The following is a 15,108-nucleotide window of genomic DNA, read 5'->3' as shown; positions in this document are numbered from 1 at the left end:
AACTGGGAGAAGATCATCTAAGTCTGCCTAAAAGCATCCTTGGCTATCATAATTGTTCTAGAAGGCAGAGGCGGGCCTTGGGGTCCCAAATTTCAGCTGCGCCCTGTGTGGACTCTGCCTCTCGGCTTCCACAGAGGAGGCCAGATCATAGTCGTGGCCTCCCCTGTGGCGCCCCTGCCTGAAGCTCTGTGCCCAGGGTGACAGAACAGAGGCAGCTGCACTCCCCTAACTCTGCTTCTGTAGAAGCTTATGCAACCTTGTCCTAATAGCACCTGGAGATGAGCTGCAGATGGATGGTGAGTTTTAACTCTGCTGAAATAGATATTTGCATTCTCACACAAGTGAGAAAGAAGAAGGTTAATTACTAAATAAAATATCTTTGTTATCCTATTATAATGTGAAAAACTTTAATAAAAATCTTAGTAGTAGTAGTAGTAGTACCCTGTTTCTCCTAATATAAGACATACCCATAAAATAAGCCATAGCAGGATTTCTAAGCAATTGCGCAATATAAACCATACCCCGAAAATAAGACATAGTGATAGGTGCAGTTCTGGAGGGCACCAAGGAAGAGGCAAGGCTGGATGCGTAATAAAAAAATAAGACATCCCCTGAAAATAAACCACTGTGGGGGTTTTTAAGGAAAAATAGATATAAGACGGTGTCTTATTTTTGGAGAAACACGGTAGTAATAAATCCAGCAAATCATCCCAGACCAGCCATGTTAGAAATTCTTTCAACATCTGTTTATTTTACAAAATGCTACCCTGCTGTGCCCTCCGCCGCCCCCCCATGTCACAGCTCTAGTTCAAATGCCTGTCCCTCAAAGTTTCTATTACCTGTTGGGGGGGTAACAGCTGGGAGCTGGATTAGGGCCATAAATAGTTAAGAAACCTCTATTCTTGTGTATGTCTGGTCTGGGGCTCAGAAGTAAGTTTGGTTCCAGTCCCAGACCTTTCATCTCACATGTAGTCTGACTCTCTCTCTCTCTCTCTCTCTCTCTCTCTCTCTCTCTCTCTCTCTCTCTCTCTCTCTTAAAAGCAATTTATTAGATTTTCAAATAAACACATTAAACAAAACGAAACATTCCACAACAAACACCACACACACAATTTTTCTCTTTTTAACATCTATTCATCTATCTCATATTCCCAATGCTCTGCCGAGCTTTGACTTCCCTCCCTCCCCTCATCCGGTTTTCTTATCAACTCTTGTCTCACAGTTCCTTTACTCCTTCCACTTAAAGTCATTTCATAGGATTTATTTCAGTCCTGCAAGTGTCTTTAAACTTCTACAGTTCCTCTCCATATAGTCCACGAATTTACTCCAGTCTTTTTGGAACCTTGCCTCTCCCTGGTTTTGGATCCTGCTAGTCAGTCTTGCTAATTCCGCATAGTCCATCATTTTTGTCTGCCACTCTTCGATCGTCGGTAACTCCTGAGTTTTCCATTTTTGGGCTAACAAAGTCCTTGCTGCGTTGTCGCATACATAAATAATACTTGATCTTCTTTTACAATCTCTTGTCCTATATGACCCAATAAAAAAGCCTCCGTTTTTTTGGAAAGGTATATTTAAAAATCTTTTTCGGTTCATTATATATCATTTCCCAAACACATGCAGTCTGACTCTCAGCATCGAAGGATGATTGACAGGCTCAACTTCTGAATGTCACTCTGCTGGGGATGAGCTGCCAGGTGACTTGAGAAAATAGTAAAGATGCTCCCAAAGTGGGGAGTGGGGAGGTGAATGAGCCTGTTTCCAGAGTTGGCTGTGATGCCAGCGGGGCAGGGCAGGACATACCCCCCCTCACCTCCTCCAGGGGACTCCAGCCTGCCTCCCGACCCTCTCTTCTTCTGCCATTGCTGCTGCCAGCCACAGTCCAGGAGGTTGTTCTCCGGACCATTTTTGTTTCCCTTGAATAATAATGAGCAATGGCATCACCAGGCTTGTGTTTCGCAGGTACAGCTAGTCCTAGTCAAGACGTTTAACATTCTTGACCTCTGGCCACTCAGTTCCCTTCCCCACTCCCAGGGAACGCGGCCAAGAGTTAAAACTGACACATCACCAGAGGCACAGCTTAGATTCCAGCCAAATGCAGCCACCTCTGGCAGGAGGATATGACCTGCCTTCCAAGCATCACACAGAGAGCACGGAAGCCTGCGATCCTGCTCTGCCCTACCCCCAGACACAGAATGCACAAGCCTAGGGTTGCCCTATTTCAAAATTGTGTTGTTGTTTTTTTAGAAAACTACCAAAATTGTTGAGCTTTTCTGGGGAAACCTGTCCCCAAAATAATGGTTTTAAGCTTTTTGCAGCTGTTTCCACTGCTTTTTCCATCACATTGACATACATCCGGCTTTTCCCTTACATTTTGCTAATTCAACAAATCCCCCCCCCCGACCTCATGCCATTTTGAAACCTGAAAACCAGGACTTGTCAGGAATTTTCCTGATGTATGGGAAGCAGGAAGCAATAGAGTCCAGCTCTCTCTCTCTCTCGCTTCCTGGTAGCTGAACTTATTTCTGTCCAGTCACACTCCCAACTGCTCTATTCTAAAAGATAACGTGGACAAGCAACAAGATTGAAACTAGATCCACAAAATGCCCTCCTTGCCAGAGTACCTGCTCTTCCTGCAGGCCATTCCCCTCCCCAGTTTCCATGATTTTTTTCCTAGCTAACACTCAGCAATTGGTGGTTGCTGAGCACTGGGCTGCAGAGGCAGGAGAAGACACCTCCTTAATTTTTGAAAAAGTTTTTCGGTACTTCCACAAAACTCAGGTATCCCCTGGACATGCCCAGTATTCTCCTTCTGTTTCTTTATGGCCACATTTTGCCTCCATTTCTGTTGGAACAAACTTGCCACCTGATTTCACAACACTAGAGTGAAAAGAGTGAAATTTTAAAAAACCCTGTACAGGCAGCGTGTCAGCCTTAGACACCTTCTCACTTGAATCTAAGTAGCAAACTAAAATCTCTTCCCAATTCCTTCTTCTCCGGGGATATACCTGTGTATTTTGGGGGTGGGGGTGGGGGTGCCATCCCTGTTTTAGCCTGTTATTAACTACTGGATTTAAGCCTCTGCTATGGACTGCAAGGCTTACTCAGATATTTGATCAATGCATTCACATCATACCAAGAGTTCAAGACTCTCCGAAGTCCTGCCCCACATATTATCATGCCAATGGGGTGACCTAAGTAGGGGCAATATGGTAAACCAAAAAAAAAAAAAAACACTGAAAACCTCAGATGGTGGAATGCAATATTTCTCATATGGTAGTTTTATTTTTATTCTTTAAAGGGGCCCCTGACCATCAGGTCCAGTCGTGTCCGACTCTGGGGTTGCGGTGCTCATCTCGCTCTATAGGCCGAGGGAGCCGGCGTTTGTCTGCAGACAGCTTCCGGGTCATGTGGCCAGCATGACAAAGCTGCTCCTGGCGAACCAGAGCAGCTCACGGAAACGCCGTTTACCTTCCCGCTGGAGCGGTCCCTATTTATCTACTTGCACTTTTTGATGTGCTTTCGAACTGCTAGGTGGGCAGGAGCTGGGACCGAGCAACGGGAGCTCACCCCGTTGCAGGGATTCGAACCGCTGACCTTCTGATCAGCAAGCCCTAGACTCTGTGGTTTAACCCACAGCGCCACCTGGTAATCCTCAAATGGAGCTTGTGTGATTACTGATATGAGCCAATAGATTTCCTTGATACAGTACCTATCAAGGGCAAATCACGTTTCTATGGTGCAGCCTATTTTAAGTCCTGTAGAAATGCAACATCTCCACAACAGACATGTTGCCAGGAGGAAGGAGGTCTGGATCCTCTGATGAAAAGGAGTAACCGCTTCATTGCACAAAGGAAGCGTTGCCTGGAGAGGGTCCTGAACCTGGCCCAGTAGGGTAGCACACAGATGCTGCCAACGAGACTCTTTTTCTCATCGAAGCACAATTGTTCAAGTGCTTTTGGGCTTTGCTTAGAGCTACAGGTAATTTCTCGAGCCTGAATGGCAAAACTGCAAAAAGCCACCTATGGGGGGGGGGTCTGAGCAGAAGGAGGGCAACGAGGAGTTAATGGGAGGATTTGGGGGGTTGGAAGCAAGAAGGAAGGAAGGTTGGGTACCATTAACAGAGAAACCCATTAGAAAGACCAAAAGGAAAAGAATCAGGAGAGCGCAATAGAGAGGCAAATCTAATATCAACTAGGGAAAAATAAATAGAGATTAGGGTGAACAAATTAGCTTTAATGGGCTCGGCACTAATACAAGAATAACGACAGAATTGCGAATGCCTCTGAGGGGAGATGGAATACGAGGCCAGAGCAATCATGCAGGGGGCAATAACAATTATGGAGGAAGGAAGGAAGGAAAGAAGGTAAAAAAGAAAGAAAGAGAGAGAGAGAGAGAGAGAGAGAGAGAGAGAGAGAGAGAGAGAGAGAGAGAGAGAGAGAGAAACTGTTTCCAAATGCTTTAGATTTTTTGAAAGGTGGGTTTTCAGCTTATTAATATGTCTCCCACTTCATAATATCTTGGTCTTGGAAGATATTGGTGTGGAAGCAATGCAGTCCAAAGGGCAGTCTATAGACCCCAACTCTCTTCTTGAAAACTGAAAGGATTTGCCAATGCCGCTTGTGAAATTATTTATCTATCTGAAATGTTACCCTAAATCATGGACCCAGGGAAGTGCAATGGGGTCTGGGAGCGCATCCAGCACAACGAAATAAATCCAGAGGTAGAGCCTCCCCAATAACACTCAGAAAAGGGCAAGCAAAACAATGAAGGGGGTGGAGCGATTCACCTATGAGAAAGGTTGCAGCATTTGGGACTTTTTAGTTCAGAGAAAAGGTCAGTAAGCTAGTAGGTGACATGGCTGAAGTTTATAAAATGTACCGGTGCTCATTTACACAGCACATAGTTAAACTATGGAATTTCCCCCCAGAAAATCCCCCAGTGATGGCCACCAACTTGGACAGCTTCAAAAGAGAATTAGACAAATTCATGGAGGAGAGGGCTGTCAATGACTACCAGTGGCCCCCAAGTCAGAGGCAGAATTGCCTCTGAATACCCGTTTCTGGAAGCTGCAGAAAGGGAGAGTCCTGGTTGTAGGTTACCCCACAGACATATGGTTGGCCACAATGAGAGCAGGATGACTGGCCTGATCCAGCAAGGGTCTTCCTATGTTCTTAATAAATGACTGCCCAGCCTCTCCATGGAGAGAGAGTCCATCACTACCCCTCTTGGTTAATTGGTGTCAGGATCAAACCGCACTTGTTAGCAAGAGGTTTCTCCTAATGTTCAAACAAAATCTAACCTCCTGTACTCCTGTAATCTCTACTCCTGCCCTCTGGAGCAGCAGAGGAAGCCTTTGCCTTCTTCCATCCCAAACACCTTAAGATTAACCCCTTTTCAGCCCATGGGTCATATTCCTGCAGGGGCAACCATACCAGTGATGGGGTGGGACTTAGAGGCAAAACTGAGCAGGGTCACTTATACAGTAGGCTACGTGCCAGTCATGCAAAAACAGAGCTTTCTGCACCCACCAAAGGGTCTGGTGACTTCTGTTTCAGTGCATGCACACGAAAGCTCATACCTATGACAAACTTAGTTGGTCTCTAAGGTGCTACTGGAAGGAATTTTTTTAATTTTTTGTTCGACTACGTCAGACCAACACGGCTACCTACCTGTAACTTGCACCCACAAACTCCTCCATCCAGACAAGCAAAAGTGCTCTGCCACTTCCCTCCAGCCAAGACTTAGGATAGCTTTGTTTGCTGTGAGTACCAAACCAAAATTTTCCTTTACCCTTACAATCAGCAGCCTTACCTGGCTCTCTCTCTGCACACCACTGCAATATATCTACTGTTCTCCAACAACAAAGAGGTCTGGAGAGGCACATTTGACCCCTAGGTCTAAGGCATTGGTTGGCAAACTAAGGCCCAGGGGCCGGATCCAGCCCATTTGCCTTCTGGATCCGGCCTGCAGACGGTCTGGGAATCACCACGTGGATCTGCGTGGATCTGATTCTGATCATTCGGGCTATGCCATTTTCCTCCCCCCCACACACACCACAGCGGCGCCTCCTCCCTCCCTCCTCCTGGCTTCTCCCTGCCCTGCCTAGAGGAGGAAGGGGGCTGGGCTTTGTTGGTGCCAGCCCCTCTCCGGAGCCCTTTCACTCGCCGCTCACTGTCCCTCCGCCAGCCCCTGCCACTTGCAAGACGCACCTGAGCGTCTCTCTCTCTCTCTCTCTCTCTCTCTCTCTCTCTCTCTCTCTCTCTCTCTGCCACCATTTAAAGCAGCCCCTCTCCAGAGCCCTTTTTCATGCCGCTCATCGTCCCTCATTCATCCCCCCCCAAAAAAAATATAGCCTGGCCCCCCACAAGGTCTGAGGGATAGTGGACTGGCCCCCTGCTGAAAAAATTTGCAAGGTTTCTGACCCCTCCTCAGTCTTCTCTTCCCTTCTCCAGGCTAAACATATAGTATAGTGGTGCCCGCCCTGTGGAAAGCCCTCCCATCAGATGTCAAGGAAATAAACAACTATCTGACTTTTTTGTTGTTGTTTAGTCGTTTAGTCGTGTCCGACTCTTCGTGACCCCATGGACCATAGCACGCCAGGCACTCCTGTCTTCCACTGCCTCCCGCAGTTTGGTCAAACTCATGTTCGTAGCTTCGAGAACACTGTCCAACCATCTCGTCCTCTGCCGTCCCCTTCTCCTAGTGCCCTCCATCTTTCCCAACATCAAGGTCTTTTCCAAGGATTCTTCTCTTCTCATGAGGTGGCCAAAGTATTGGAGCCTCAGCTTCACGATCTGTCCTTCCAGTGAGCGCTCAGGGCTGATTTCCTTCAGAATGGATAGGTTTGATCTTCTTGCAGTCCATGGGACTCTCAAGAGTCTCCTCCAGCACCATAATTCAAAAGCATCAATTCTTCGGCGATCAGCCTTCTTTATGGTCCAGCACTCACATTCCATACATCACTACTGGGAAAACCATAGCTTTAACTATACGGACCTTTGTAGCAAGGTGATGTCTCTGCTTTTTAAGATGCTGTCTAGGTTTGTCATTGCTTTTATTATTAATTAATAATAATAATTTATTATTATTATTACTACTACTACTACTGCTACTATTATACAAAGCCTTAAATAATTATTCACAGGACTTGTTTTTTGTGAGAGGGATGTTCAGCCAAAATCAGAAATGCACGGCTGCTAGATAGTCACAGACCTATGATGTCATAGGTCCCAGGGAGATCCCTGAAGATCCCAGGCCCCAGGGAGATTAGACTGGCCTCAACCAGAGCCAGGGCCTTTTCGGCTGTGGCCCTGGCCTGGTGGAACGCTCTCTCACAAGAGACCAGGGCACTGCAGGATTTGACATATTTCCTCAGGGCCTGCAAGACAGAGCTGTTCCACCAGGCCTTTGGTCTGGGTTCAGCCTGATTCTTTTCTTTCTGTATAAGAACAAGCATTAAAGAGGCCTCCTAGCCCGCTCACAGGTCCTTATAAGACCAGTGGTAACAGTTGGCCCTGGAGAATATTAACTGCTCTCAATTTTACCCGTGGACTGCCATCTGTTCAGATTTTAATTTGCTCTGAACTAACTTTAAGTTGTATTTTAATTAATTGATCGCCTGTTTTTATGTTCTTTGTATACTGTGTTAGTTTTATGATGTTAGCTGCCCTGAACCCGGCTCTAGCTGGGGGTACAAATAAAATTATTATTATTATTATTTCCTCTAAACTTGTGTGGAAGGAAGGGGAATAGAAACAAAATCTTTACTTCTTCCTGCCACCGCACACACTTTTTCTTACCCGCAATGGGATAGGATGTCTGTAAACTCTCGTCCAGAGAGCACACTCCAGTTTGGACTATAACTTTTAAGGATTATTGCCTGTCTGATTTGCATCACTGATTTTCACCATTGTATCTCTTGAATCCTGCCAAGACTTTTGATGTGAGTAAATCTAACAATTTATTTACTTAAACAGTGGGAGAGTGATTTATTTGTTAAGAGGGAAACATAAACCAGGGAGAATGTAATCCAAGTCTGCCTAAAGCATCCTTGAATATCAAAGCTATTTTAGAAGCCTGTGCAACCTTATCCTAATAGCTTATAGAGATAAGCTAACTCTGCTGGAATTGGTATTTGTGTTCTCACACAAGCAGTGCATTTTTTAAAGGAAAAAGTGCCAGTACTCACCAACAAGCAGGAGGAGGGGCCAGCACATGGGGGAGGGGTGTGGCCTGATGCCAAGGCAGGGCAGTGAGGGTGGGTTAGCTGACTGACACTCCCTTGCCCGTCTGCCTACTGAGGTGCTGCTGCCCAGGTGAAGAGGCCTTCACTGCCTGGCTTTGGGAAGGAGGCAGCAGGAGTCCAGGATCCTTCCAGAGCATCGCGCCTCCTTCCCTAAGCTGGGCAAACGCTTCCCAGGCTTTGAAGACACTCAAACTCAGGACACAAGAAGGGAGAAACGTGCTAAGAGGAAGGCACGCTTGGCAAACCCTCACCGTGACCAACTCCCGCTCGGAAACCAATGTCCCCACTGTGGAAGGGCGTGTGGATCCAGAATTGGCCTCCACAGTCACCTACGGACTCATTGTTAAAACTGTGTTCATGGAAGACAATCTTACTCTGCTACGAGTGATCACCAAAGAAGAAGAAGACATGACATGGAAACTGAGGGCCCTTCCAGAGGCTGGTATTTTACTGTAGTAGATATTTTCTGCAACATGTTTTTGACACAAGAATGGTGCATTAGTGGTGCACTTATTCCGTGTTATTAGTTGGTCTCGGGGGAAGCTGACCCAACAGGGCAAAGGAGAACAGATAACGCAGAATCACTCCAGGTGTTGCCATGGTCCCAATTGCCGTCTGGCCAGGCAGTCAGCGTAGCCAATAAAATGACGGTGGGAGCTGCGGTTCAGCAACAATTCAGGGTTGTTTCACCTACTTTCTCAATTCATAGAATCATAGAATTGCAGGGTTGGAAAGGACCGTGAGGACCGCATCCGCTTCAGCACCATGGATGGGGCTGCAAAAAGCACAAAGGCTGCGGCGCTTTGGGTACAAGTAGGAGAACCGCACCTCCCACCCCCGCCTGAAGAATTATATTTGTGGATGCTCTTGAAAATAGCAGCAAGTAGGGACTCGAGGAGGGGTCTTGCACTTGGTGGGGTCTGAGCATCTACAGGATGAACACAACAGAATTGTGTGGGCTTTGTTGTTCCCTCCTCCCCTCCCATTTTTTTTAATGCTTCTCTTCACCGCGTTAGCACCCCCGGGGTACGTGATTTCCCCTGATTGCTCGTTGCACTAGCCTAGCCCAGCAGAACTGTAAAAAGTTAACTTTCAAAGCAGCGCCTGCGGTATCCCTGGGCTGGAGTGGCAGGGGATAATAATAATAATAAATTTTATTTATACCCCGCCCTCCCCAGCCCAGGCCGGGCTCAGAGCGGCTAATACCAAATATAAAACAACTAGTTAAAATACAATTCAACAACAAGACTAAATACATTAAAAATAAATTAAAATTAAAAATGCAGCCTCATAAAAAAGGATGGGGAGAGTCACGACCTTACAGGTTTTCAGCCAGCCCCTGCACACCTGCACTTGGAAGGGAGGGCTGCCGTTTCCTCCTAATCAAATAGCTAATTGCAGTGTTAATTAATTTCTTCCTGGAATGAGGTTTCTTAAGTCAGCGAGCCAACTGAGAAGGATGCGGGCATGAAATGGCTCCCAAACGGGAAATGCGCAGCAAAACCCTCAGGCCCGGAGGGGCATCCCCGCTGCTTCCCGCCCCCGCCCCCGGACAACAAGGGCTCCCCGGGTGCCTCAACTGCGCTCCCGCAGCCAGGTTGTGCAGCTGTCGGACTCTTGCAATCGGCTTCCATCTAGACGCAAAACTGCATGAAGGACATTCAAAGGCTCGTCTGGAAGCGCCCAGCCCCTCGCAGCGCTAGGCAGGAATTTGGCCTCGCCGGCCTCTCAAGCTGCGAGCTGGAGGTCCGGGAGATCTTTCTCCCCGCCTTCGTCCTAGCATGTTACTTTCTCTGCTCTAACACCGCGCGAAATGCAGCAAATTTCGCGGGATCTCAGAAGATCCGGAATAACAGCAGAGAGGGAAAGAAGTTTGACCAAGCCGGGTCGCTTCTCACTTGGTTTTTTCTCCTCGACGTGACGGATTTCCGGATCAGATCATAAGATGTGGCACAATAATTGATCATAAGACGTGGCACATGCACACCATCTGAATGGCAGTGCGTGCCCATCGCTACGGCGACCCCCTCAAATATTTTATTGGGAGGGAGAAGGGACCTCAGCCCCTAGGAGCTGGTTCTTGTGGCACCTGTCCTCCACCCCGTTCCCCGCCATGCTGGCTACAACAAGCAAGCCATTTCCATGGAGCAGCAGTCGGGGGCAAACAGCTGGCGAGAGAAGAGCAACCAGCTCCTTGCCGAGATGCGCAAACTGCCGGAGCCGCAAAACCGGGGATTTCGCCTGGAGAAGACTGGGCACCGCAGGGAAAGTAGGAGTGGCCTCGTTAGCCTGCACAGCCAAAGGCCAACAGCCCGGCCCTGTTGCCCTCTGGCCTGGAAACCAGCGGGTCATCCTGCACGTGTGTACCGTACCCGACTCCCAGGAGCTGCGAGGTGGTCTTACGCGCCCTCCGCAGTATCTCCCCGTGGAGCTCCGGGTTCCGTTCTCTGTTCCTTCGAACACAGTAGCCGCGTCTGTTGCTTTTTGACAAGCTTCGCTCACATTCCCTCTTCGCCAGTCGTTTTTAAAAATAAAATTAAATAAATAAATAAATAAATAAATAAATAAAGGCAGTGGATCTGGCGCCACGAACTTCCGAGGGCCTTTTCTCCCTCCTTATTCCCACATGGGATGGAATCAAGAAGTGTTCGACTCAGTCTTAAAAGTCAGAAAAGCAAATTCGCTCCAGCGCGCCGGTCATCACCAAACAGGAGTGCCAAACTTGGACCCTCGACGGTCGGTGCCTGGGACCATGGGTGCCCTGGCACCGAAATCTGTGGGTGCCCGGTCCCCTCAGGGGGAATTTTGTGGCTGCTCGAGCACCCAGGGCCCCAGGGAGTTGGCACCTATGTCACCAAAGGTTCCGGAAAAGCCGAATCTTGTCAGAACCCGAAATGCGGCAGACAGGAGCCCGAAGGTGGTCGCTGTCGAGGCAAGAGGGGGACGCACCCCCCCCCATGTTATCGATTTTGTCATTGAACCATTTTGGGTGCAGAGCTTGCCTCAGAGGAAGATGGAAACACCACACCGGGCACCTTTTCATTCAAGCTGCTTGCGAGCCCCGTGAGAGAAACACGACGAGACGAATCCAAAATAAAAGGGTTGCGCCTCGCTCCCAGTCCCACCATCGCCTTCCCGCCCCTTGGACATGGGAGCGGCCGAGCCCGAGCCAAAGAACAGAGTCCCGGGGAGTCGGGGACGGATCCGTCTCATCTGCAAGGGGGTTGCCGGGTTCTTGAAGAGATGTTGGGGTTGTCCGGATGCCCCAGCGAGAATCCTGTACAAATGCCCCGTTTGCGCCTGGGACAGAAGGAGCGCTTGGGAATGTAGGCTATGCATGGCGAAGAAATGCGCATAAGAACTCCTGCAATATACCGACAGTCTTCAGAGGCGCCCCAAGACTTCGACGTGGGCAGCGGGGACCATTCAGATGATCTTGTTATTTATTTATTTATTTGATCGATTGATTCTACTTTCGCTGTGGCCAAGCTAGCTCTGCAAAAGAGCTCCGCCTGCGCGTTTCCTTCATGCAGAAATATTCCGAGTTGGACGAGATCGTTTGGGTCATGCCGGAGAGGGCCGTCGAGGGCCACGATGGCTCGGCTCTGCGGCTATAATTGGAGGCAGCAAAGCTTCTGAATGCCAGCTGCTATAAACCGCAGCAAGGGAGAGGGCGCTTGTGGTCGAATCCTGCCGGCGGGTTTCTCCACAGGCACCTGCTCGGCCTCTGCAAGAACACGATGCTGGACTCGGTCAGTGGGCCTCTGAGTCTGGCCGGATCCAGAATGCAGGCTCTACATAAGCTTTTAAGTCTCCAAGAAAACGGCCGCTGAAATTGTGAGACGAAATTGTGGAGATGGAAGCGGACGCCTCGAGGGCCCTCCTTGTTTGCGGGAAAGGAAAAAAAGGAAGCCCTGAAAAGAAAAGGGAAGTGGGGAGGGGGCGATGGTCGACGAGAAGGTAGGCCTGGGACTGCTTAACCGACGTGGCGGGCCGGAGGAGGTAGCGTCCCTCCGGTGGGGTGGCACTGGAGGCCCCGGAGCTCCGCACACCAGGGGACGACTGTCGCTGCCAGCCGCCGCCGGTCTCCCTGCTTCTCCCACGGGAGGGAGGGGGCCTCGGCCCGCCCCGAAGCCTCTCGGGGCGAAGCGGGACTTGCTTCGGATTCGAAAGAGGCACCGGCGAGCGTGCGAACAGGAGGACGTGGCCCGAGGCAGCCGAGTGGATGGGATTCGGAACCCCCCGCTATCCAGTGTGGAAGGGCTGCTGGCGGGCAGGACGTCCTCGGCGGCGGCAGGAGACCTGACCCAGGGGATCAGACGCGCCTCAGTCCGAAGAGGCCGACACGTGGCAGCGGCTGGACTCCTTTGCACCTGCTTTTTCTTAAACGTAATGTTTGGCCCAGCATTCACAAGACTGCAGTATGAACTACTTTAAGGGAAAAAGTCTGTTGCTCAGCAGGCAACGGACACTGAATTAGCTGGGCGACCCAATGCTACAGTGAATTCCCATATTGTGGCAACCCTGAGAGTTTTTGCAGCGCCGGGAAAGAAGGGAAATTTTGACATCTAAAAGCCTAAATGGTTGCACAACTGGTGGGGAACAACAAACAACAACAGCATACTAATAAATTAATAATAATAATAATAATAATAATATTGGCGAACCATGCAGCAGAAGCAGCGATACCCCACACCCAAATTTCACGCTAATGGGAACTGAACTGAACTTCCCCTTCTCTTTCCAACCTGCCGCTGGCCATTCTCCGGCGCTCTGCCTCCTGAGAAATCTCACGATTGTTCTCTTAAGTTTACCCCAGAAGAAGAAAATGCAAATAATACGGAAATTGACGACCTGCATGGGCGTAGCCAGGATTTATGTTGGGGTGGGCAGGCTTCATGTTAGGGGGCAGAACCTCACTTAGTTAAGTATATTTATTGATTTACTAGATTTAGGGGGGCAGCTCCCCTCCTGCCCCACCAATGCCTACGCCCATGGGCACCTGCCTCTCCGTTAAGGGAGCCCAGTTGAATATTAGCTCAGGATGAAACGAAAATACTGCGTTGGCCCCACTCGGTTAGCCAGGGAGCCACAGACCTGACTTTCAGCCGGCAAAGGCCTCGGGGTGGCTTTTCTGCCTCCAACCCCGCAAATGTCTGGACAACTTGGAAAAGGAGCCCCGCGCTGGGCAGGTGGGCGGGCTGTGACTCTCCCCGCGCGCTCAGAGGTGTGTGCGGGGCGCAGCAGACCCCGCTGATCCCGATCCACGTCTCCCGCACGTCGAAACTTTGCTAGGGTGAGAAGAAGGAGGTGAGCTTCCTGTAGCAGCCCAGCTCCCTCTTCGCCCCGGGGCTCAGCCCCACATGGAATGAAGAAGCGGCTGCTTTGGGCAACAGCTTCACCCTCAAAAAACAGGGGATCTGGAGGTTGTTACGTGAGAGTTTGAACGGCAGGCGAGCACTTCACTCCAAGCTTGTGTGTTTTGTGGGGCGGGGGCTGGAGGAGGCTTTCTCCGGTGCCCCTGGGTGGGGCGAGTCGGTCAGGAGCGACCCCTTCTCCGGCCACAGAGGACGCCTTTGCCTCCCTCCGCAAGCGGACCAAGGCCGGCGCAGAGGCGGATTCTTGCGCCCCGCTTGGCTAGGCGGGTGAGAGCCCAGCGACTCGCTCGGGCTGCTCGCCATGGGGCTCAGCCCGCCGGCCCGCCGGCCCCCCTCGGGTGGGCCCTCCCCGCAAGCCTGGCTCGCCGCGGCAGGAGGTCGCCCGGGCGGGCTGGCCTTGGGCGCGCGCAACTTCCGCGCAGGCGGGCCGGGAAAGCCCTGCCTTCCCGTCCGCGGCATGCCTTCCCGGACCTCCTTCCCCAACGCGCGTGGGGCGAGGGGGCTGGGGGGGTGGTGGAAGAGACCGGCAGGCCGAAGCCGGCAGCCCAGATGGAGGGAGCAGCGGCAGTTGGGGCGCCAGTTGGGAGTGGAAGGCACGCAGCCGGGGGAGAGGCTCTTCTCTCATCCGAAGTACAGGTTGGAAGTAGGCGAGTGACTCCCCCACTCCCTCCCACCCTGGTTCCTGCCCCACCGCCACGGAAACGCTTACCTGAGCGGATGGAGTTATGGGGCATGGCTTGGCCGGCTCGTCTGGGGGCTGGCGAGAGGCCGCCGAGTCCTTTTCCTGGAGGGATCCGAAGCCCTGCTCTTGCTGCTGGGGGAGAGAAAGCGAGAGCGGCCTGAGGAAAGGTGGGGGCCGCCCCAGCAAAACCGGCAGAGGGCACTTTTCGGGGCACCTGCTGGCCCTGACTTGGACGCGCCTGTTTCAGTGAGCCGACCTCAGAAGCACCCAAGGCGAGGAGGGCCGAGGGTTCTTGGAAGGGGCCCCGTACCCATTTCTCGACGACCCTAGGATTTGCGAAGGTTCCCGGGAAGCTGCGTGGTCCTGGCACCTCTCCACCCCACCCCCGCGCAGGTCTCCTGCCTCTGGCGCCCCAGGAGGACCCTTTACCTGGTCGCCTCTGCCGGCCAGCCAGAGAAAGGAGCTACTGGTCCTGGGCGGCTTCTCCGGCCGTTTTGTCCCCAGGAAAAGAGGCATGCCAAGCTGGTTTTATCCACACAGCCCCCTCGCAGCTCTGCCTCAGCAAGCGAAGAGGCGCTGGATTGGCTGCCTGGGGTTTTGGAGGGGGAGAGAAAGCAGGGGGGTCATGGCTGAGTGCTTTTAAGAGTTAAAAAGAACTGCTCAGGAGCTGTTGTGAAAGAAACCAGGCAGGAGGGGAGGAAAGCAAAGCAAGGCCTGGCCTGGCCTGGCCTGGCGGGGAGATCTCCCTCCTGGGTCCACATCACCTGCCCTGGACTGCTAGGCCCAGCTGTAGCCCCCACTGA

General features: G+C 51.0%; 1 protein-coding gene across 3 annotated transcripts in view; it reads right to left on the bottom strand.

Annotated features, from left to right (window-relative positions):
- The window catches only part of PAX8 (paired box 8), a 34,940-nt gene extending 20,065 nt beyond the window's left edge, over positions 1-14,875 (bottom strand). Inside the window, exons 1-2 of one of the 3 annotated variants that reach the window (XM_060276369.1) lie at positions 14,735-14,875; positions 14,333-14,437 (exon numbers count right to left, since the gene is read on the bottom strand). In XM_060276369.1, the coding sequence (XP_060132352.1) occupies positions 14,333-14,357 (25 nt within the window). In that variant the 5' untranslated portion in view covers positions 14,358-14,437; positions 14,735-14,875. Of the gene's footprint in view, positions 1-14,332; positions 14,684-14,734 lie in introns of those variants that run through there. The other 2 variants (XM_060276370.1, XM_060276371.1) reach the window with 2 other exon arrangements.
- Positions 14,876-15,108: the final 233 nt, after the last annotated feature.

This window comes from Zootoca vivipara, chromosome 6 (assembly GCF_963506605.1).
Source record: "Zootoca vivipara chromosome 6, rZooViv1.1, whole genome shotgun sequence".
NCBI classification, from domain to species: Eukaryota; Metazoa; Chordata; class Lepidosauria; order Squamata; family Lacertidae; genus Zootoca; species Zootoca vivipara.
This window is presented reverse-complemented; position numbering and strand designations above follow the sequence as displayed.